Source organism: Tamandua tetradactyla, chromosome 7 (genome assembly GCF_023851605.1).
Source record: "Tamandua tetradactyla isolate mTamTet1 chromosome 7, mTamTet1.pri, whole genome shotgun sequence".
NCBI lineage: Eukaryota > Metazoa > Chordata > Mammalia > Pilosa > Myrmecophagidae > Tamandua > Tamandua tetradactyla.
In genome coordinates, this window is record NC_135333.1 from 95,804,735 (window position 1) to 95,827,388 (window position 22,654).

Sequence of the window (22,654 nt, forward strand, 5' to 3'; positions counted from 1 at the left end):
GGTTGATGTAGTTTTGGGGTGAAGGACTGGCTGGCCCTAAGGAGCTGTTCTTCTCTGGTAGAGTTCATTTTACCCATTACTGCCAATGAGTTAAATTTAGGGTTGAAAGTAAATGAACACTGTCAGTAACTGTAAAGCAAAGTATTTGAGGACAGTGGCTGAGAAGTGGAAGTCAGTGGATAATTTTAAATAGGCAGTTTGAAGTAAGCAGAAGTTCAGAGAAAAAGTATTAGGCTGGGATTGTTTAGCTGGTGGAAATCAACTTTGTAGAAAACAAGTTAAAAAAAAACAACAACAGAAAAGATACAAAGTTAGCATGTCAGCAAAGTCTGGAAGTTCTCCACTTGTGATTGAGATAAAGACGATTCTGCTGTGTTCTTATTGCATCCTTGTCAAACATTATGAAACATTGACCAGTTTGATTTTCTTCTCTGGACCTGTCCATACTTTGTTTGGATAAATGGAAAATAGTTTGGCAATGGGTAGAAGGAAAAGGAAAAGCCAAGATTCTTGTTAATTTATCAACCAGACATCCTGAATAGATGAGTTGGCTACGGTTCTTTGCAAAAACCTGTCTTTTGCCCTTCAAGTTCTTTTCTCACATCTGTTTTTATTTCTTTCAAAATTTATGAAGTCCATAAAATTTTAAATTTTCCTTCAGAAGTCTCTCTTTTCAGAGGGGAACTCCCCAGGCTGTTGATCAACCAGAAATTCTCTCCCCTTTTGAATTTAAAAGGCTCCTAACTGGTGGCTTTTCATACAAACCAGGGACATCTACATTTTATTCAGTAGTGGATTCCAAAATCAGATAATCTAATTTTTACCTATCACATTAATTGACTATAATGTAAACAAATGTCACAGGATACTGTGAACCTAAATCATTTCTATCAAAATTTGTATTTTTTCATGATGTCCTCATTTTATGATATAACTTTGGTGGAAGTTTAGCATAACCGCTCAAAATTACGGTATTCATTTCATATAGCTTCCACTGCAAGTACTAATTTGATCCAAGCCTTTTATTGTTAATACCGAGAATAGTGGTTCTCAACTTTGACTGCACATTGGAATCACCTGGGAAACATAAAAACAAACAAACAAAAGACATCCTGATGCTGGGCTTTCACCTCCTAGAGATCTGATTTAATTGGTTTGAGGTTATCTGGGGTCGGTGGCAGAGCTCCACAGGTGATTCTAATGTGTAATCATGGTTCAGAATCACTGACAGTGATTTTAGAGAGGTGAATTTAGAGAGGTGACTAAACCCGGCTGGCCCACTGATTCAGTGGACAGCTGAGGAAGATAATTTTTGCTAAAAATACTAAGAAGGCAATTGACTCAATAGCATGCTAGGCATGCAGGGTTTAGATCAATAAGAAGTTAAAGATCATTGTACTGGTTTGAAAGGATTATGTGCCCTAGAAAAGCCATATTTTAATCCTGATCTGTCTTGTGGAGGCAGCCATTTCTTTTAATCCTTATTCAGTACCGTATATTGGAAATTTGATTAGATTATCTCCACAGAGATGTGACATGCTGGATTGTGGGTATTGACTTTTGATTAGTGGGAGATGTGACTCCACCCATTCCAGGTGGGTCTTGATTAGTTTACTGGAATCCTTTAAAAGAGGAACTATTTTGGAAAAATCTTGAGAGCCAGGACCATGAGAACCCATGTAGCCAGAGACTTTTGGAGATGAAGAAGGAAAATGCCCCTGGGGAAGCTTCAGGAACCAAGGAACCTGGAGAGAAAGCTAGCAGATGTTGCCACATTCCCCATGTGCCTTTCCAGTTGAGAGAGAAAGCCTGAATGTCATCGGCCTTCTTGAACCAAGGTGTCTTTACCTGGATGCCTTAGATAGGACATTTCTATATCCTTGCTTTAATTTGGACATTTTCATGGCTTTAGAACTGTGAACTTGCAACTTAACAATTAATTTCCCTTTTTAAAAGCCATTCTGTTGCTGGATATTGCATTCCAGCAGCTAGCAAACTAGAACAATCATTCTCTATAACCCTGTTAATTTACTAAATAAACAGCACAGTAGTTTGTAAGCCCAAAAGTGTTAAACCAACTCTTCCATGACAGTGCCAATGAGTTCCCTGAAATTGATACGTTTTTATTTACCCATAATCTCGCTCCTCAGGGGATAGAACCTAAACTAGAAAATTAAAGTACTAGCCCATAGCCGTTGCCTTGATTATATAGGTCAAGGAACAGATATTAAATATTTTAGGGCTTGCAGGCCATGTAGTCTTTGTCTTGACTACTCCATTCTGTCACTGTAGGGAAAAGCAGCCATAGGCACTATGTAGAGAAATGGACATGACTGTGTTCCAGTAAAATTGTATTGATAAAAGTAGGTGGTGGGCCAGGTTTACCTTTTGGGCTATAATTTTCACACCCCTGAGGTGTATTTTAATCTTCTTAGTAGTGCGTTGACTCTTTGAAAGCATGTTCTGGGCCTTAACTTTTCCCATACAGAGTCTGTCAAGAGTCTAATTGTTAAATGCTAAATAAATGTTAATGCATATATGCAATTCCTAACCTATTTCCCACCACCTCCAGACCCACACTTATAACCAGTCTTCCAGTAGGTAAACAGCACATCTTCCGGCCATGGAAAAGATATGCAGTTTCTTTGAAGTCTGTGGCAGGTTATAATAGCTGGATGTTGGTAAAATTTCTTGAATGAAAAGATCTGAATTTGCTCAGAGGACATTATTATTCCTGTTTTTCTACTGGCAAATTCTAAAACGTTATTTTAGATCTCAAAATGTTTCTGAAACTTAATTTTGTGACACTCTAGAATGTCTTTAATGATTTCCAAGAATGTTGTTGATTTCTCAAAACTGTATTTCAATTCATTTGTATTTAAGCTAACTATAGTACTTTAGGTCTTTTGCAAAATTGAAAAAGAATTAATGGGTCCTATAAACCAAATATGCTGAAAGAAAGGGATAGGTAGATTAAAGGTAATGGTGGAGTTATTCAGAGAAGATAAGATTAACAACTATTATTGCTGAATCATAAATTGATATCTCTTTTAATCTCCAGTATCTTAGAGCAGCCAGAAGTAAAAACCTAAAATTGTGGAATTGTAACCTTGCCGAACTTTGAAATATGTTCTACACCTAATTGTGGTGCTGTACTTTGAAATTTATTGCTTTTTGTATATGTGTTATTTTTCACAAAAAAGAAAAAGATTTTGAATGTAATGATAAAAATATTTATTCCTTCTAGCCTTTTATATTCTGGAGCAACTAGAAGGAAAAATCTGAGAGGATAATCTGGTAGCCCATGACAAAGTCTGGTATCGGTCCTGTAACTACTTATTGAGTGTACTTTGAAAACTATTGCTTTTTTCTTTCTTTCTTTGTATATATGTTATATTATACAATAATAAAAAAAGAATTAATGGGTCCTCCTAGTCCTGGAAATATTAGAAATACCACTTCAAATCCTAGACATTTCTAGTGAAATTACAAATTGATCTGACAAAGGGTCTGTCCATTGTGGTAGAAGGAGCACTGACCTTAGAATCAAAAGCCCTGATTTGACTCATGGCTTTGCGATTATGAGCCAACCTTACTTTCTGCAACTGCGGTGTAAGCAACAGCCAGGTCCCCAGAGCTGAGTAGGACTAGACAATCATGGAGTGAATACTTAGGAACCTCTCTGGTTTCCAGAGAGAATATCTAAGAGACTAATGGAAAGGCCTTTGGCTTTCAGATTTTGAGAAGAAAATGCTGGTCAGAAATGGGAGGCAGAACGAAAAGGAGGTCAGAAGTCTGTGGACCTGAGAAGCGATGAGAAAGAGATTCAAAGCTGCTAACAAGCAGGTTATTTGGAGGCCCATCTTGATTTATTTAGCTTCCCTTATTAAGATTCACATTTTCTTATCTTGTATTTCTTACATTGGATTGATTGATACCCTGGATATTTGGAAGCTTCTGACTGCTCAGTCTTGGCTGAATTAAATGCACAGGGTCAAGGCAAGTAGTTGTAGCATAGCATAGCGATCTAATTACTTGATTACCTGCTGAGTGAGAGAGAGAATTATGAGCTGAAGTCCAGGAGGGTCTTAAAAACTAAGTCTACATCAACCCAGGATCGGCTTAGTCATTTAAGACTGAAGCTTAGTCATGTTTAAAATGAACATAAAAATTTCTGACTCAAAATAAATGTTCAATAATGTTAGATATTATTACTGTAGCTACTAGTAGTCGTGAGACTAAGTAGAAGATTTTGAAAGCAAGTTATAAACTGTAAATTTTAAAGCACTGGGGAAGCCTAAAGTATGATTGTTAATATTTTGTAATGTTCTGTATAGATTTTTTGGTTTGTATATGCCACTGAAGGACATGTCTTTTAACACCCGTGTGACCATACCTGAAGCTATATATTGCAGTGCATTTATACAAATCTTGATGTCCACAGAACATATCAGTTCAGAAAAGGCCATTTTGAAAACAAACTGTTTTTTCCAGGGAGCATAATCTATTCTGATACCTTATTGGTATATTGTCTTCGTACGAAGTCAAGCTTCTTATCAAATAAAGTATTTTGGCTGTTTATGGAGTTTAAATCCACAGGGAGGTAACAGAGCAAAGGGACAGTATATTGTTTCCTACTCAGCAGAATTAAGACCATTGATGTGGTTTTGCATTCATCTTCATGATTCTTGCCTTGACAAAATAAAACCATGTGCGCTATTCTATTTCTACATATTACTACTCTCTGAACTGTTAATTATAATATTTTATATTCTGTACTTAGAGTAGTATGCAAATTTATTTTGTAACAATGTCAAGAGAAAAAAGTTGGAGACGTGTTTACTAAATTGTGTGCCTCTTAGTCTGTTAGATTGTTGAGTTTTTCAGGTGTGTGAAGGAGGGTGGTGGAAAGAAAGGAGATAAAACAGACTGACAGAAGTATGGAACATAATTTCATTTGATTGTTCAAGCCACGAGCTATTCTGGTTTTAGATTCCATGCACAGAAATCAAGCATCCAGGACCCTGCCCCTGAGAGATGCTTCTGTGGTCTGTGCATTGTGGTATTGTGCAGGAGCAAAGCTGGGGACCCACGGGGTCAAGACCCAAGGCAGCAAAGCCTGGAGTTTCGGTTCATGATTTGAGAGTCAGGGACATGAAGGCAGCCAAGATGATTACTGGGAAGTCAGGAGGATGTGTTATAATGGAGATGGGAACATGTGGGAAATAGTCAAGGTAATGGCTCTCAGGAACACGTGAAGCAGTTGCTAGGGCATATTTTCCCAACATGAATCCTAAGACTGATTAGTTCCATGGAATATTGACTTGCAGGATGTGGGGAAAGGGTTTTCTGGAGAAATACTGGGCTCAGAGTTAAACAGGTTTCTCTCCAGTTGAGCTTTCAGAGCCTCTAATATGCCCTAATATGTCATTGAGTATTCAAGCTGATGCTGTAAAATTGGCAAGCCACAAATATTTCCTATAGAACAGTAGGCTATTTTTGAGAGGAGAGGATGACTAGGGATCTTCTTGACAGAGTAAGGCTTCATAGAACACACTTTGGGAAAAGTGGCCCTCGGACATTTGGTGTGTGCAGTGACTGTTGCTGGTGAGTTTTCCTCCTGGGCTCTATAATGGACTTTTCTTAACTCTTTGGAGTTCTGAAGGAATTTCAAGCTCCTGAAAAAGTACTCCATGTTCTCATAAAATGCATTTTCCCCCTCCTTCCAGCCGAATCACTTGACTGTTATTTGTGGCTACTATTAATAAAAATTAAGGAAATTGATCCTTCTTAGAGGAAGGGCAAGTGACTTAATCTATAATTACTAAAAACAAAAATGAAAGAAAATAACGAATGGGTTAGGACCTGTATGTGATTGGCCCTGAATAAGACAGACAAGCTTTTTTCACTCTCTGTCTTAAAGTGCACAAAATGATTTCTAAAAGAAAGTACCAGAGGGAATTTATTTTAAAAGTTTAATGATGAGACTGAAAAAATGAGGGCAAATGGAATGTTGGATGGCTGGAACCTAATGAATACCAGCCAGGCTGTGCATCTTGGACATTCATGCAGGCTCCTGAAATTCAGGAGTATTCTTGAATTCTTCAAGACTGTAGTATTCTTGATTCATATATATAAAGTAAAAGGCATTATTTTTCCCGTCACCCTGGCCAGGAGCCTAAGCATCATCCTTTACTCCTCCCAGATCCTCACCTGCAGCCAGCCATCCCCTGTACATTATTTCTACTCAATAATTCTCACAACCATTGCTCTCTCCTCCACTCTCTTCCTTTGCCTTAGTCAGGGTCTTAGCATCATGTGCATGGACTGGTGCAGTTTCTTCCTAACTGATTTTTCTTCCTGCTTCTCCCTACACCCTCTCCCTATGCCCCCGCCACACAACATACACATCCATCCATCCATCCATCTTCCCATTGCCTCCAGAATATTCTATTTCTAAATTGTAAATTGGATGGTGTCATTTTCTGCTTTAAATCTTTTTCTGACTTCCTAGTTACTTAGAATATGTCTTAGTTTGTTTCCTGGAACTGCCATAACAAAGTACCCCAAACTGGGTGGCTTAAAGCAACAGATATTTACTATCTTACAGTTCTGGAGTCTACAAGTCTGAAAACATGGTGTTGGCAGGGCCGTGCTTCCTTTAAATCTACAGGGAATAATCCTTCCTTGCTTCTCTTAGCTGCTGTTGTCTTGCCGGCAATACATGGCATTCTGTGTCTCAGCTGTCACAGTGCTTTCTCTCTCACAGTCATATTGAAATACAGTCTACCTTAATCCAGTTTGGCTACATCTTAACTAATAATATCTTCAAAGACCCCTATTTCCAAATAAGGCCATGTTCATAGGGCCAGGGGTTAGAACTTGATTATATATTTTGGGGGAACACAGTTCAACCATAACAGAGTATAAAGTCCATATTCATCTACATAGCATAGCATACCTCGTTATCTGAGGTAGCAGGTCTCTCTGTGACCTTTCTCCCATCCTTCTGTTGTCCCTACAACCTTATCTAACCAGTCTTCCCAACCACTTGATAGTGACTGAGCATGTCATACTCCCTCAGATTTACTCTGCACATTTTTATTTCCTTGCCTGAAATGTCCTTTCAGTGCTGGTCTGCTCATAAGTTTCTCTCCATTCTTTAACACGTGGCAGAAGCGTTGCCTCCTTTAGAAATCCTTCTAGACCTACTTGGATATTCCCTCTTGGGGCTTCATCTTATACTGTAATAACTCTGTATAGCATGTCATTCATTTCATTTAACAGATATTTTGTAGGTTGAGTATTATTGGTAGTCATGCATGAAGCTCTGGGTACAGAGCAGTAAACAAAACAATGCCAACCCTGCCCTCAAGAAGTTTACAGTATATTTGTTTAAGTTTACTATAATCGGGTTTTCTTGGCCTTGGCACTATTGACATTTTGGGCAATATACCACTTTGTTGTGGGGGCTGTTCTGTGCATTGTAAGATGTCAAGCATCATTCCTGGTTACTCATATCATATCCACTGCCTGTCAGTAGCATCCACCCCTCCAGCCATGATGATCAAAAATATCTACAGAAATTTTCAACTGTTGTCTGGGGGTCAGAATCACCCAAGGTTATATGTAATCACCCAAGGTTATATGTAATATACAAAATAATATATAAATATGTAATATATGTATATGTATACTTATATACATGTATACATATACATGTGTACATATATATTTTATATATGTATATATAATTAAATATGTAATATATAAATAATATATAAGTATAAATTGTGATTGGGTGCTATGAATGAAAATGTCAAGGTAATTTGAGATGGAATCACAGTGGCCAGGAGGGAGCTATTTTAGATTGGTGTTCTAGTTTGCTAGCTGCTGGAATGCAATATACCAGAAATTTAATGAGTTGCTAGTTTACAGTTCTAAGGCCGAGAAAATGTCCAATTAAAACAAGTCTACAGAAATGTCCAATCAAAAGCATCCATCCAGGGAAAGATACCTTGGTTCTAGAAGGCCAGTGAAGTTCAGGGTTTCTCTCTCAAGTGAGAAGGCACATGGCGAACACAGTCAGGGCTTCTCTCTCAGCTGAAAGGGCACATGGTGAACACTGCGTCATCTGCTAGCTTTCTCTCCTGGCTTCCCGTTTCACGAAGCTCCCCGGGAGGCGTTTTCCTTCTTCATCTCCAAAGGTCACTGGCTGGTGGACTCTCTGCTTCATGGTGCTGCAGCATTCTCTGCTCTCTCTGAATCTCTCATTCTCCAAAATATTTCCTCTTTTATAGGACTCCAATAAACCAATCAAGACCCATCCAAATGGGTGGAGACATGTCGTCCCTTAATCCAGTTTAACAACCATTCTTGACTAAATCACATCATCCAGGGAGATGATCTGATTGCAGTTTCGAACATACAGTATTGAATAGGGATTATTCTACCTTTATGAAATGGGACTTATATTAAAACATGGCTTTTCTTAGGGGGCATACTTCCTTTCAAACCAGCACAATTGGGGATCAGGAGATCCCTGCCATGAAATAACATTTAAGTTGAGATCGAAAGGGTGGACAAAAGTTAGGAAGGGTGTGGAAGAATGGGTGTTCCATATACTTGTGGTATTGTACCCATCCATTTTCTTTAAACCATGAACTATTTGAAGGTAAGAAGTATGTCTTATTTATCTTCCTGACCCCAGTAATTACTGAGTAATGAAGAATATCCAAGGAGCTCCTCAGGTTAACATATGTCTAGACTTATCTATTGAAGAATCCAGCAAGGATGGGTCAATCACCCAAAGACAGAGCAATGCAAAATGGGTTAGGAGCAGTGGCTAAAAAGATTACCAATCCTCCAGGAAAATGAAGATAGTATTTAATTGTTAACTCTCCATGTTAACTAACATATTGTATCTAGTTTTATGTGTGCCCAAGATAACTATTTAATTATAAATCACTTCTTGTGGTTCTTCTTGATAATTTGGAATTGAAGGGTGTATTATATTGAAGAGCCCCATTTCTTAGAGTTTATGTAAAAATTCTTGAACTGGTGGACCATCTGCTCACAAATTTTCTTTCAAATATCTGTTATGCAACTAACACCTAAATACGGATTATCTCCAAGTGTCAGTAAGCCAACAGGGCCATAAAGGAGCAAAAAGAAGTTTTACTTCTTATTGCTAGTAGCCAAGATATTAGCTGATGAAGTATTTCATGAAATGGTATTTCTTTCAGGCAAACTTCCTTTACCGTGAGTGTTTAACCTAGGGCAGTGGTCAGCAAACTTTTTCTAAAGGACCAGTTAGTAAATATTTTAGGCCCTATGGGCCACATGTGGTTTCTGTAAAAAATATAAAAACCAGTGTTCTCGGTGTCTACCATGTTTTAATGTTTTGTGATGGTGGGTGAAGTTTGGTGACTTGTTTTAAACAATGATCTGAAAAGAAGTTTCTGGCCATGGATTTATTGTCACTGGTAAAAGATTTGTAATCATGACTTTTATAACTTTAATGGCTTTATTTTAAAAGTAGATGTGTGGTTGATCTTTTCCAGGCATTTTGACACATTTGTGGGAGATGTTCTGTATGAATAATGGCATTTCTAAAATCCATCATAACCTGAAATTTGCTATTCAGGTATTAACTGCCGAAGTGGTTTTTAATTTCATATTAGTATGTATGCAAGAAATATTTTGTTTCTAAATCGACTATATTTATTAAACTAGTTTCATATTTTAATATGTAACAGTGGCAATCTATTTTTAAAGGGCTGAGCTTAATTTTTCTAATTTAACCCATTAGCTGCCCCCTTTCTGTAGTTTTGTTGCTACTTGATTGTGCAAATCAACTTTAATGCTACATTTCTGTGTGGGCAGGATCATATTAACAGTATCTTCCTCTGATTTGTAGTTGGGCTCTGCATTTATTTCACTGGTTCTGGACCCCACTGGACCTCAGGAGGAGGTAGTCTTTAAGATACTATTCGTTTATGTGGTCACTGTGGAAAAAGCATCCTAATCCCTCTTGAAAGGCTAACTGCTTGGATGATATGCTGTGGATTTTAGGGATATATGCTGACAACTTTTCTAAGAAGGTAGATAAAACCACACATTTAAGCTTTGAGCTTTTATTTCTTCTGCTTAAAATTTTAATAATGTACTGTCAAATAATCTTCCATAACTTTTTCATTCAAAATTTTGATTAAATATGGCTCAACAATACTTACTTCAGCTGGCAGATATTCCCTTTTAGCAGAAGGGTATCTGATGAAAAAAACATTTAATTTCTGTTTTAGCACTACCTCATTTAATAATTTCTGAGACAATCTATGGACAAATTTTATTATTTTAAAAAATCTATTTTACCAAGACAAACTTAAAGGGGAGCACAGAAAATAAATTAATAGTGTTCCTTAAATTAATACTTGACTTATTTAAAAATCAGTTTGAATTAGAAGGGAATATTTTTTGACTCACCAGTAAATTGATTGGATTTTTATTAGTTTCTCTTGTGCTTTGAAGAATAATTATGATCTTATCTAATAGTTCTCTTTTTAGATATTTGGATTCTATAAAAATGAAACAGTTTGTTTCTTAGCCAAATGTTAGTTTCTTAGATGGAATACTTTTTTTGATAGAAGCTCTATGTTCTCCTATTTTCTTCTTCAGCCGAGTTCCGTCTATTGTTTAAATCACAATGTCAACCATAAGGGATGGAAATTTAAGATGTGTATAAAGAAGAAAATACTGATATTTGACTTTTCAAAAAATGCTGTAATTCAGATATGGCTTCTTTTTATCAGAAATTAAACAGAAAATTGATCTATTCCTCTTTATTTATAGTGCACGATGTATTTCAGTGTTGTTTTAAAGAACATTTGGGGGTTTCAAGTTCTAAATAAATGTGACAGTGTTATCTGTATACTCTTTAAAAAAACACGGGTTATAGTAGCTTCTATCATAGAAGCTGAAGTGAGACTCTGAGTAAGCCAGTGGGTGAGAGATGTGTGTTTGTGTGTGCATGTGTGTTTGTATTCATTTCTAACAGTGATTTTTCTAGCCCAGCTGTCATTTTGGTGTTTTACTTCTTTATTCTTTTGGGTTACTCAGTGACTGGAAACTGGAAAGGAACGCTTTTAAGGGATTAGGCTGGGGCCCGCTAGTCCTCTCCACCTACATCACAGCAGCTGCATTCTGCCCTTTCTGTAGCCTTGTAAGGAAAAGAGTATGTAGTTCTGTAAGGAAAGGAGTGTGCGTAGAGCTGTCTTCTGAAAGCATGCCCTGTGGTTTTATAAGGTTTTTAAAGCACTGGGGATGAAATCTTTCCCAGGAAAACTCTTTATCAAGCCACAAATAGGGGAAAAGCATTTCTATAACCAGTCTTGTAAATGTGACTGGTTTTGTTTTATGAAGTCAGAAGAACTTTAACTCACAAGACAAAGTTGTGCTCATTTCTGTATTTACTTGCCCTTTCTTTTTGAACTCTCTCAGGCAGCAGCATCTGTCCAAAGATCATTATAATTCCTCCTTGTGTGACGAGCAGCACAACCACACTGATTGATCGGAATGTATCTGAAGAAGAGGCTCAGGGAATAAATGGAAAAGCGCCAGCGAAACACTCAGCTGCAAGTCCAAAGCCACAAGGTATGATTATTATGGGTTTGAATTTGAGAAGAATGATCACCATTAAGAAATAATTTTAAGCTATAAAACGGAGGAATTGGGTGCATTTATTTTTCAGAGAAAATCCGATCTGTGACCCTTCTCAGCAGAGTTGCTATCTGTTCTTCTAAAACTCTTTGTATATTTCTTTGTCACAGTTCTTTGCACTTTGCAAACTCTTAAGGGGAATGTGATCTTCTCATGCTTTATCCTTAACCTAGCCCAAGCCCTAATTTTACCATGTACACAAATATGTGAAAAACGAATGTTTGGAAGTTCTGTTGAAAGTCATTATGACTTGCTTGCTAGTTGTCACAGGATCTGTGAAAAAGATAATTCTAAAATAGCACTTAATGTACTTGACAAGCAAGTAATGTTATAATATTAAGGAATTGGGGCTTGAAAAGTTCTCTTAATAAAGTCATCCACTGAAATTAAAAGTAAATTGTTCCTGGGGTAGGCTGCTACCAGGTCAGGATGGCCACTGTGATGGGAAATTCAGTTACAGTTGTCTCCAGAAGAGATAACCTAACAGATATTAAAAATGGATGAAATTGGGAAAGATATTAAAAAGCCACCATCAGGCCCAGATGGTGTTACAGGTTTAAAAACAAATCCTTTATGAAGAAGAAAGTTCTTAAGCAACATGATAGATTCAAAGGCCACAATCCTAACATCTTCGAAACAAGATGTAAAACCTCATATTACAGATGTTTGTGAGATGACACATTACTTGTGTGGCTGCTGTGCAGCTTTCAGCAATATAGTAATCACTTTTCCTATTCTCAGGGTCCTCTTTCGGCAAAAGCTCTATGGAATCAAAACCCAGGATGCAGGACTTCAGTTGAGGAGGGGTGGATTATCAAACTTGTATTGCAGAATCCTTCCCTCATTAATGCAGAAGACAACTACCCTGGCCCTTATGTTTGGTCTCTGAGAATTTTACTTGCTTTCTCCATAAGCAAGTCAAGCAACCCCAGAGTTTATCACTTGTAGTGTAACAGCAGTACTTGCTGGGACAACAGAAGCAATTTTTACTCCATTCAAAAGAATTCAAACATTGCTTCAAGAGGGCCAAGCATTATGACAAATTTACAAACAACTACTCAGGTTTTCAGGGCGCTGCAGTCCCATGGAATTGGAGAGTACTACTGATGCTTTCTGCCCATTCTTTTCCATAATGGATTCAGCAGTGTTATTTTTTTTTGGCCTTCAAGGTCCTGTGAAGGAGTCTTTACCTACTGCGAGGACTCACAGTGCTTATTGGTTACTGAATTTATCTGTGGAGGGCTATTGGGTGCTATGTTAGGGTTCTTGTTTTTTCCACTTAATGTTGTAAATACTTACATGCAGTCTCAGACTGGTGAGAAATTTCAGTCTTTCCCCAAGGTTTTCAAAAAAATCTGGCTAGAACAGGAGAAAACTAGAAAACATTTGAGAGGTGCCCATCTGAATTTTACCTTTGGCCCCTCATATCTTGTGGCATAATCAATGTGAATTATGAGTTCATATTAAAGATTATATGAAAGAAATAGCTAGTTAAGTTCCACTTATCAACCAGATAAACCTAAGAAGAATGCAGTTTAGCCCATCTTCCTAATTGGCCACTTTCAAGTTGGTATTATAAGTACAGGATAAGGTGAACTATGGGCATAGTTGTTTTTTTTTAAGTACCAAAAATGACAGAATAGAAGGATTCAATAGGAAAACTAAAGTTTTCTTTATTCTTTTGTTAATCATTGCCCAAGAGCTTTAGGCTAATGCTCTGATTAATAGCTGTCTACCTGATGGCCTTTGACAAAAAACCTACTAGTCAAGATGATTCTTTTTCCCAAAACACTAACCTTCTGTATTGAAATGTAAATGGCCATGACTAGCCAGGGACAAGACTTTCAGAGCCTCATGACTTCGTAGGCTTACTTGTGTTACTCCATTTCTTGCTTCTCTGTTCTTCAGAGGAGTTTAAAAGGATAGTTTTCATTAAACATGATCACATACATGTTAGAGCATAGCAAAACAGAGAAGAAAAGCAGCTTATTTAGGTATAGGTTTTCATGACAAATAGCTTATATTAGTTTTGAAAGTAATTATAAATATATGAATATAAAAGTTTTGAAAATATCTATTGAGATATTATCCTGACTTTCTATTTAGGCGTGATAGAATCAAGTAGCTAATTGAAAGATCCCGTCTTTGCTTTCTAAGTTTGAAAGTTTTCCATTTCATTCGGAATGTGCCCTTAAATCCTACCTAAAATATCCTTATGTTGATTTCACTTATTTTGTTGCCAAAAAGATGGGGGCTTAAATTTTGTTTTAGGCATTTGATCCTGTTAAGAAGTTTCAAATGAATTTCATATAGATCAAAACTCTGATTAGCATGTTTGTTTGAATTGGTGCCAATAGGCTTTGTTTTTTTTTGTTTGTTTGTTTGTTTGTCGTATTCAAGAAGTATCCTGCTCCCTTGGATTGTTCCTTAATGAAAACACTTCCATAAAATTTTATTTTGGAAGTCTATTAATAAGACCCCAGATTTTTTTTTTTTAGTGGTTTCTAAATGTTACGGGGTAGGGGGGAAGTGGGGGCCGGGGAACTTAAAATAACTTTTACCCCACAGTGTTAGGTGTCTTTTTATGTTACTATTGGAAATAGAGACATTTTAGGATTTTAAAGTTTTTTGAACCCAAGTTTATAATTCTATCACTAAAGTAATGAGAGTTTGGGAGCCTAACATTTATTTGAAGAGTTATTTTAAAATTCAGAATGGTAATAGCCAGATGGCATACCTACTCCTTACCTGATGAAACAAAAACATATTTGTCAAAGGAATCAAATTTTAAAGTATTTTTTCCAAATAAAAAGACAAATGATTCATACACAAATTAGATAAATAATAAAATGTGTGAAACATCCTGGAGAAATAACTTAACGCTTTTTTTTTAACCACCTCTATAAATATTATATAGTTGAGATTTTCTAGCATCTGACATGGCATAGTGAAGTTAAATTTCTTTCAGTTTTTAATCATTCTAGATAACAGCATGTGAATATGCGCATATACCCACCAAAATAAAGTCAGGGCCTCCATCAATAGTTTAAAGTTTATGGGCATATAGTCAAAAAAAGTGTTTACCTCTAAATGCAGTATCTTCCAGCTGTAAAGGATTAGGAAACATTGTCAAGCATTTGTCTGGCAGTAATGAGGCTAAATAGAGTTACAGTAACTCTGTTTGACAGTGTTGTGTTGAAAATGGCAGTTTATTTTTGAAACCAAGATGTAGATTTAGAGGTTTTTGAAAACAAAAATTTGACACCATATAAATGTGAGTAGCATCCTTGGACCTATTAACGTCAGGATTTGAAAGGAATTGTGTTTCAGAAATGGAAGAGGAAGATGCTGTGCTGCTGGACCCTCATTCACGTGTGTTTCTGAGCATGTGCAGGTGTCTCTGGGTGGCCCAGGACATGGGCAAGTGAGTTAGACCAGGGTGTGATACGCTGGCCCTGGGGATACACTCCACTGGGCTTTGGTTCTATGTGTTTCCTTTTTTTTTAAATTGTTGACCATCATTTTAAAAACAAAATTTCATCATAGTAACATATATGTAAAATGCAAAATTTCCAATTTTTATGTGTATGACTCAGTGGTATTATATTCACAGTGTTGTGCTGCCATCACCACCATGCATTGCTATTTTTATTAGATATTTTGATTTTTTTGCATATTCATAATCATGATAATTTCTTAGAACATTTCCATCAATTCAGAAAAAGAAATAAAAAGACAACAGAAAAACAAAACGAAAACAGAAAAAAAAATTATACATACCATACCCCTTACCCTTCGCTTTCACTGATTACTAGCATTTCAAACTAAATTTATTTTAACATTTGTTCCCCCTATTATTTATTTTTATTCCGTACGTTCAACTCATCTGTTGACAAGGTAGATAAAAGGAGCATCAGACACAAGGTTTTCACAATCACTCAGTCACATTGTGAAAGCTATATCATAATACAATCATCATCAAGAAACATGGCTACTGGAACACAGCTCTATATTTTCAGGCAGTTCCCTCCAGCCTCTCCATCACATCTTGGATAACAAGGTGATATCTACTTAATGCGTAAGAATAACCTCCAGGATAACCTCTCAACTCTGTTTGGAATCTCTCAGCCATTGACACTTTGTCTCATTTCACTCTTTCCCCTTTTGGTCGAGAAGGTTTTCTCAATCCCTTGATGCTGGGTCTCTGCTCATTCTAGGGTTTTTCTCAATCCCTTGATACTGAGTCTCAGCTCATTCTAGGATTTCTGTCCCACATTGCCAGGAAGGTCCACACCCCTGAGAGTCATGTCCCATGTAGACAGGGAGAGGGTGGTGAGTTTGCTTGTTGTGTTGGCTGGATACAGAGGCCACATCTGACCAACAAAAGAGGTTCTCTTGGGGGTGACTCTTAGGCCTAATTTTAAGTAGGCTTGACCTATCCTTTGTGGGGTTAAGTTTCATATGAACAAACCCCAAGACTGGTGGCTCAGCCTATAGCTTTGGTTGTCCACACTGCTTGTGAAAATATCAAGAATTCAACTTGGGGAGGTTGAATTTTCCCCTGTTCTCACCATTCCCCAAAGGGGACTTGGCAAATACTTTTCCACTCACTGATCAAATCAATCTGGGATTCATCGGGGCATCACTCTGGACAAACCAACAAAATCTCAGGTCCTACTCAAGGTTCCATGTACTTATGTTGTTCAACCAATTATCTACATAATTATATTAGGAAATGCACTAGTCAAAATATAAATTTTGTACCAAATAAACATTTTTTGCTTTAGTCTCACACATAAGTTGAAATTTTAAAATACTAATTACCATCTCTTTTCAGCACCCTGCAATGATGACATTTCTTTGTTCTTCCTCATGCAAAAACATTTTTTAAATTTGTACATTTAGTCACTATCATTATACACTCTAAGCATTCCTGGATTATACCATCTCAATCTTTATCGTCTATCTTTCTTTGTGATTGCATTTATGCCCCCAGCACTCCTCCCTCTATCATTCTCACATGCAGCTTCATTCAATATTTTAACATAATTGTATTACAGTTAGGTAGTATTGTGCTGTCCATTTCTGAGTTTTTATATTCAGTCCTGTCATACAATCTGTTTCCCTTCAGCTCCAGTTACCCAATATCTTACCCTATTTCTATCTCCTGATGGTCTCTGTTACCAACGAAATATTCCAAGTTTATTCACTAATGTCAGTTCATATCAGTGAGACCATATAGTATTTGTCCTTTTGTTTTTGGCTAATCTCACTCAGCATAATGTCCTTAAGGTCCATCCATGTTGTTGCATTCTTCATAACTTTATTCTGTCTTACAGCTGCATAATATTCCATCGTATGTATTGCCAGTTTGTTTAGCCACCCGACTGTTGATGGACATTTTGGCTATTTCCATCTCTTTGCTATTGTAAATAATGCTGCTATAAACATTGGTGTGCAAATGTCCGTTTGTGTCCTTGCTCTCATGTCCTTTGAGTAGAGACAGCATATAGATGGGTCCTGTTTTTTAATCCATTCACCAGTCTATGTCTTTTGATTGGGGAGTTTAATCCATTAACTTTTAGTGTTATTACTGCATGGGTAGTACTTTCTTCTACCATTTTGCCTTCTGGATTTTATATGCCATATCTAATTTTCCTTTTTACCATTACTCATAGTCTTCCTTTCTACACTCTTCTCCATACCTCTCTCTCCTCTCTTTTCGTATCTGCCTCTAGTGCTCCCTTTAGTATTTCTTGTAGAGCTGGTCTCTTGGTCACAAATTCCGTGACTTTTTGTCTGAAAATGTTTTAATTTCTCCCCCATTTTTGAAAGACATTTTTGCTGGATATAGAATTCTTGGTTGGCAGTTTTTCTCTTTTAATAATTTAAATATATCATCCCACTGTCTTTTTTGCCTCCATGGTTTCTGCTGAGAAATCGACACATAGTCTTATTGGGCTTCCCTTGTATATGATGGATTGCTTTTCTCTTGCTGCTTTCATGATTCTCTCTTTCTCTTTGATCTCTGACATTCTGATTAGTAAATGTCTTGCAGTACATCTATTTGGATCTTTTCTCTTCGGGGTACGCTGCACTTCTTGGATCTGTAATTTTAAGTCTTTAATAAGAGTTGGAAAATTTTCAGTGATAATTTCCTCCATTAGTTTTTCTCCTCCTTTTCCCTTCTCTTCTTCTTCTGGGACACCCACAACACGTATATTTGTGCGCTTCTTATTGTCATTCAATTCCCTGAGTTTCCTGCTCATATTTTCCCTATATTTTCTTTTTTTTGTCACATTTCAGATGTTCCATCCTCCAGTTCACTAATCCTATGTTCTGCCTCTCGAAATCTACCATTGTGGGTTTCCATTGTTTTTTTCATCTCTTCTACCATGCCTTTCATTCCCATAAGTTCTGTGATTTGTTTTTTCAGACTTTGGATTTCTTCTTTTTGTCCATTCCTCCTTGCTTTCTTTATATCCTCCCTCAATTCATTGATTTGGTTTTTGATGATGTTTTCCATGTCTGTTCGTATATTCTAAATTAATTGTTTCAGCTCCTGTATCTCATTTGAATTGTTAGTTTGTTCCTTTGACTGGGCCATATCTTCAATTTTCTTAGTGTGATTTATTATTTTTTGCTGATGTCTAGGCATTTAATTACCTTAATTAGTTTATTGTGGAGATTGCTTTCACTTCTTTTACCTAGGGTTATCTTGCTGGATGAATTTGTTATCTGTTCTTTGACATTCAGTTCAGCTATTTTCTGGACCTCTAGCTTAGGTTTTGTTTAACAGAGGAGAATTTTTCAGTTCTTATTTTCTTGTTTCTTGCCCTGCTTGTATGGTGCCTTTTCCCCCCTACACTTAGGAGGGTCTACTTAGGTATTATAGACCCCAGCTAGATTTTCCCAGACCAAACTGGCCTCCTATCAGGAGGAAAGAGTCACCTGCGTCAGTTTTCCCTGAGGGTGAGACCCAGCATGTTGAGAGACTTTCCTGTGAAATCTCTGGGCTCTGTTTTTCTTATCCTGCCCAGCATGTGGTGCTTGTCTGCCTGCAGGTCCCACCAGCATAAGATGATGCGGTACCTTTAACTTTGGCAGACTCTCCCTGCTGGGGTTGTTGTGGAGACAGAGGAGAGGTTGTAGGCTGGTTTTAATGGCTTCAAATTACCAAGCCCTGAGGTCTGAATTCCTTGAGGGATGGATTCCTCCTCAGTTGGGCTTCACCCCTCCCCTCGGGAAGGCACAGGCTCCATAGAGGCCCTAAGACCAGCTTGTTTCTGCCTATGCCTGGGGCAGTTGCATCCTGAGAAACCCTGCCGCTGTCTTCAAAGCAATCAAGCCTTTGTAGATACACAGCCACAAAAACCTCTGTTTCTTTTTTTTTTTTCTTTTTCCGTCAGCCCTGTCCCCTTGGCACCGAGGCAAAAATGAGCGACCTCTGCTTTGACCAGGTTCACCTGAGTTGGGAGCCAATTTTTAGTAGTCAGAATTTAATTCTGCAATTGGCATTTGGTTGGGCTCAGCCCCTGCTGCTGGTAAAGTCTCTTTCCTTTTCCCTCTGGGAAGCAGCCTGTGGGGGAGAGGTGCCAGCCGCACAGCTTGGGGAACTCCCGGTTCTGGGGGGGCTCACAGCCGGTCCAGCTGGTCCAGACTGGGGTACGCTGTGTGTCCGGTCACTGACGTGGCCCCAGGAGCTGTTCTACACTGTTTCTGGTTATTTAGTGGTGTTTTGGAGGACAATCTAAAATGCGCACATTGCTAAGCTGCCATCTTGGCCTGGAAGTCCCTGATATTTTGAATTTTGTGGCTATGTGAATTTAATGAAATCTCCAAGTGTTTTAGAGTAATTCTGTTTGAGTTTGGTTTTTTGTTTAAAGAAAAAAAAAAGTAAATAGTTCTTCCTCTCAAGAGTTGAGCCACCAAAGAGGAGAACAACAAAAAAAGATAATGACAGAAAGCTTTGAACAATGTTGTTCAGTGACCATTTTCTTTTAAAACAGAAATTTCCAGTGACTAGCATATAATTTTAAGATGCACAGAGTTATAATTTTGATGGTAGAAAGCAAAGCCAGTTAAAATACAATACACAAGCTAAATTATATAAATGATTTAATATATACTTTTTTCTTCATAGATTTTTATCTATAATGAATGCTGAACATTCCAGCCAACAAACAATAGTGGGCATTTTCAGATTTAATGCACATTAGAAAAAAATCAATTTCTATTTTGTTTTGTATTTAATTGGCCTCTCCTATTGTAGGCAAAGAAAAAAACTGCTTTTTTCTTTGTTCTAGTTTGTTTTAGTTTGCTAGTTGCTGGAATGCAACACACCAGAGACGGATTTAATAAAAGGGGATTTATTTAGTTAAAAATGTATAGTTCTTCAGAGGAAAGGCAGCTAACTTTCACCTGAGGTTCTTTTCTTACATGGGAAGGCACAGGGTGATCTCTGCTGGCTTTCTCTCCAGGCCTCTGCGTTCCAACAACTTTCTCCCGGGGTGATTCCTTTCTGCATCTCCAAAGGCCTAGGCTGAGCTGCTTGGGCTGTGCTACATTGAGTCCTCTCATTTAAGCGTCCAGCCAATTAAATCAAACATCATTCATTGCATCAGGCACACCTCCTAGCCAACTGCAGATGTAATCAGCAACAGATGAGGTTCACATGCTATTGGCTCATGTCCACAGCAATAGAACTAGGCACCATCACCTGGCCAAGTTGACACCTGAACCTAACTACCACAAGAATATATTATAGACTTCCGGAGAAGATGGCGGCTTAGTAAGACGCGCGGGTCTTAGTTCCTCCTCCAGAAAAGCAACTAAAGAAACAGAAACAATACGAAACAGCTCCCGGAGCCACGACAGAGACCAAAAAGACAGCGTACCCCATTCTGGAACGGCTGAACAGGCAGGGAGAATCTGCTGCGCTGCGGTGAGATACCCAAGGGGCGCGCGTTTTCCCGGCCGGGGCGGCTGGCGACTGGGGTCCCCTCCACGCATGTGGCTCCCCGGTCTGACTGGGAACGTTGGATAGTGGGGCCCTCCCACCACGCTTGGCGTCTCGGGCCAGCTGGGCAATTTGGACCGGCACTCCCCCAAACTGCGGCGGCCGGCGACCCCCCCTCCACGTGCGGTTTCCGACCTCCCCTCCACGCGCGGTTTCCCGAGCCGACTGCGAGATTCGGATTGGCAAGTTAAAGGAGGCACAGCATCTTTTACTGGTGGGCCCCACAGACAGACGAGTGCCACGAGCACCACCTACTGGGCAGGAAAAGAAAAACAGAGCCCAGAGATTTCACAGAAAAACCTTTCAACCAGCTGGGTCCCACACCCAGGGAAATCTGATCAAATGCCCAGACACCAGCAGAAAATAATGGATGACGCTCAGAAAATTGAAGATATGGCCCAGTCAAAGGAACAAACCAATCGTTCAAATGAGATACAGGAGCTGAGACAACTAATGTTGAATATACAAACAGAAATGGAAAAACTCTTCAAAAACCAAATCAATAAATTGAGGGAGGACATGAAGAAGACATGGGCTGAACAAAAAGAAGAAATAGAAAATCTGAAAAAACAAATCAGAACTTATGGGAGTGAAGGACAAAGAAGAAAAAATGGAAAAAACAATGGATACCTACAATGGTAGATCTAGAGACAGAAGCTACAATTAGTGAACTGGAGGATGGAACATCTGAATTCCAAAAAGAAACAGAAACTTAGGGAAAAGAATGGAAAAACTTGAGCAGGGGATCAGGGAACTGAATGACAATATGAAGCGCACAAATATACATGTTGTGGGTGTCCCAGAAGGAGAAGAGAAGGGAAAAGGAGGAGAAAAACTAATGGAAGAAATTATCACTGAAAATTTCCCAACTCTTATGAAAGACCTAAAATTACAGATCCAAGAAGTGCAGCGCACCCCAAAGAGAATAGACCCAAATAGGCGTTCTCCAAGACACTTACTAGTTAGAATGTCAGAGGTCAAAGAGAAAGAGAGGATCTTGAAAGCAGCAAGAGAAAAACAATCCATCACATACAAGGGAAACCCAATAAGACTATGTGTAGATTTCTCAGCAGAAACCATGGAAGCTAGAAGACAGTGGGATGATATATTTAAATTACTAAAAGAGAAAAACTGCCAACCAAGACTTCTATATCCAGCAAAATTGTCCTTCAAAAATGAAGGAGAAATTAAAACATTTATACACAAAAAGTCATTGAGAGAATTTGTGACCAAGAGACCAGCTCTGCAAGAAATACTAAAGGGAGCACTAGAGTCAGATACGAAAAGACAGAAGAGAGAGGTATGGAGTAAAGTGTAGAAAGAAGGAAAATCAGTTATGATATATATAATACAAAAGCCAAAATGGTAGAGGAAAATATTATCCAAACAGTAATAACACTAAAAGTTAATGGACTGAATTTCCCAATCAAAAGACATAGAATGGCAGAATGGATTACGACCCAGCAATACCACTGCTAGGTATCTACTCAAAGGACTTAAGGGCAAAGACACAGACGGACATTTGCACACCAGTGTTTATACCAGCATTATCTACAATTGCAAAGAGATGGAAACAGCCAAAATGTCCATCAACAGACAAGTGGCTAAACAAACTGGCGTATACCTACGATGGAATATTATGCAGCTTTAAGACAGACTAAACTTATGAAGCATGTAATAACATGGATGGACCTAGAGAACATTATGCTGAGTGAGTCTAGCCCAAAACTAAAGGACAAATACTGTAAGGTCCCACTGATGTGAACCGACATTTGAGAATCAGCTTGGAATATATCATTGGTAACAGAGACCAGCAGGAGTTAGAAACAGGGTAAGATAATGGGTAATTGGAGCTGAAGGGATACAGACTGTGCAACAGGACTAGATACAAAAACTCAAAAATGGACAGCACAATAA

General features: G+C 38.1%; 1 protein-coding gene and 1 pseudogene across 5 annotated transcripts in view; both read left to right on the forward strand.

Moving 5' to 3' along the window:
- The window catches only part of FGD4 (FYVE, RhoGEF and PH domain containing 4), a 252,697-nt gene that overhangs the window by 155,866 nt on the left and 74,177 nt on the right, over positions 1-22,654 (forward strand). For all 5 annotated transcript variants that reach the window (XR_013179630.1, XM_077170478.1, XM_077170480.1 and 2 more), the window contains exon 2: positions 11,500-11,652. Coding sequence is in view for 3 of the 5 variants with exons in the window: in XM_077170478.1 (XP_077026593.1) it covers positions 11,500-11,652 (153 nt within the window). In the remaining 2 variants the exon portion in view is untranslated. The remainder of the gene's footprint in view (positions 1-11,499; positions 11,653-22,654) is intronic.
- Positions 11,662-14,206, forward strand: LOC143691662 (mitochondrial nicotinamide adenine dinucleotide transporter SLC25A51-like; annotated as a pseudogene).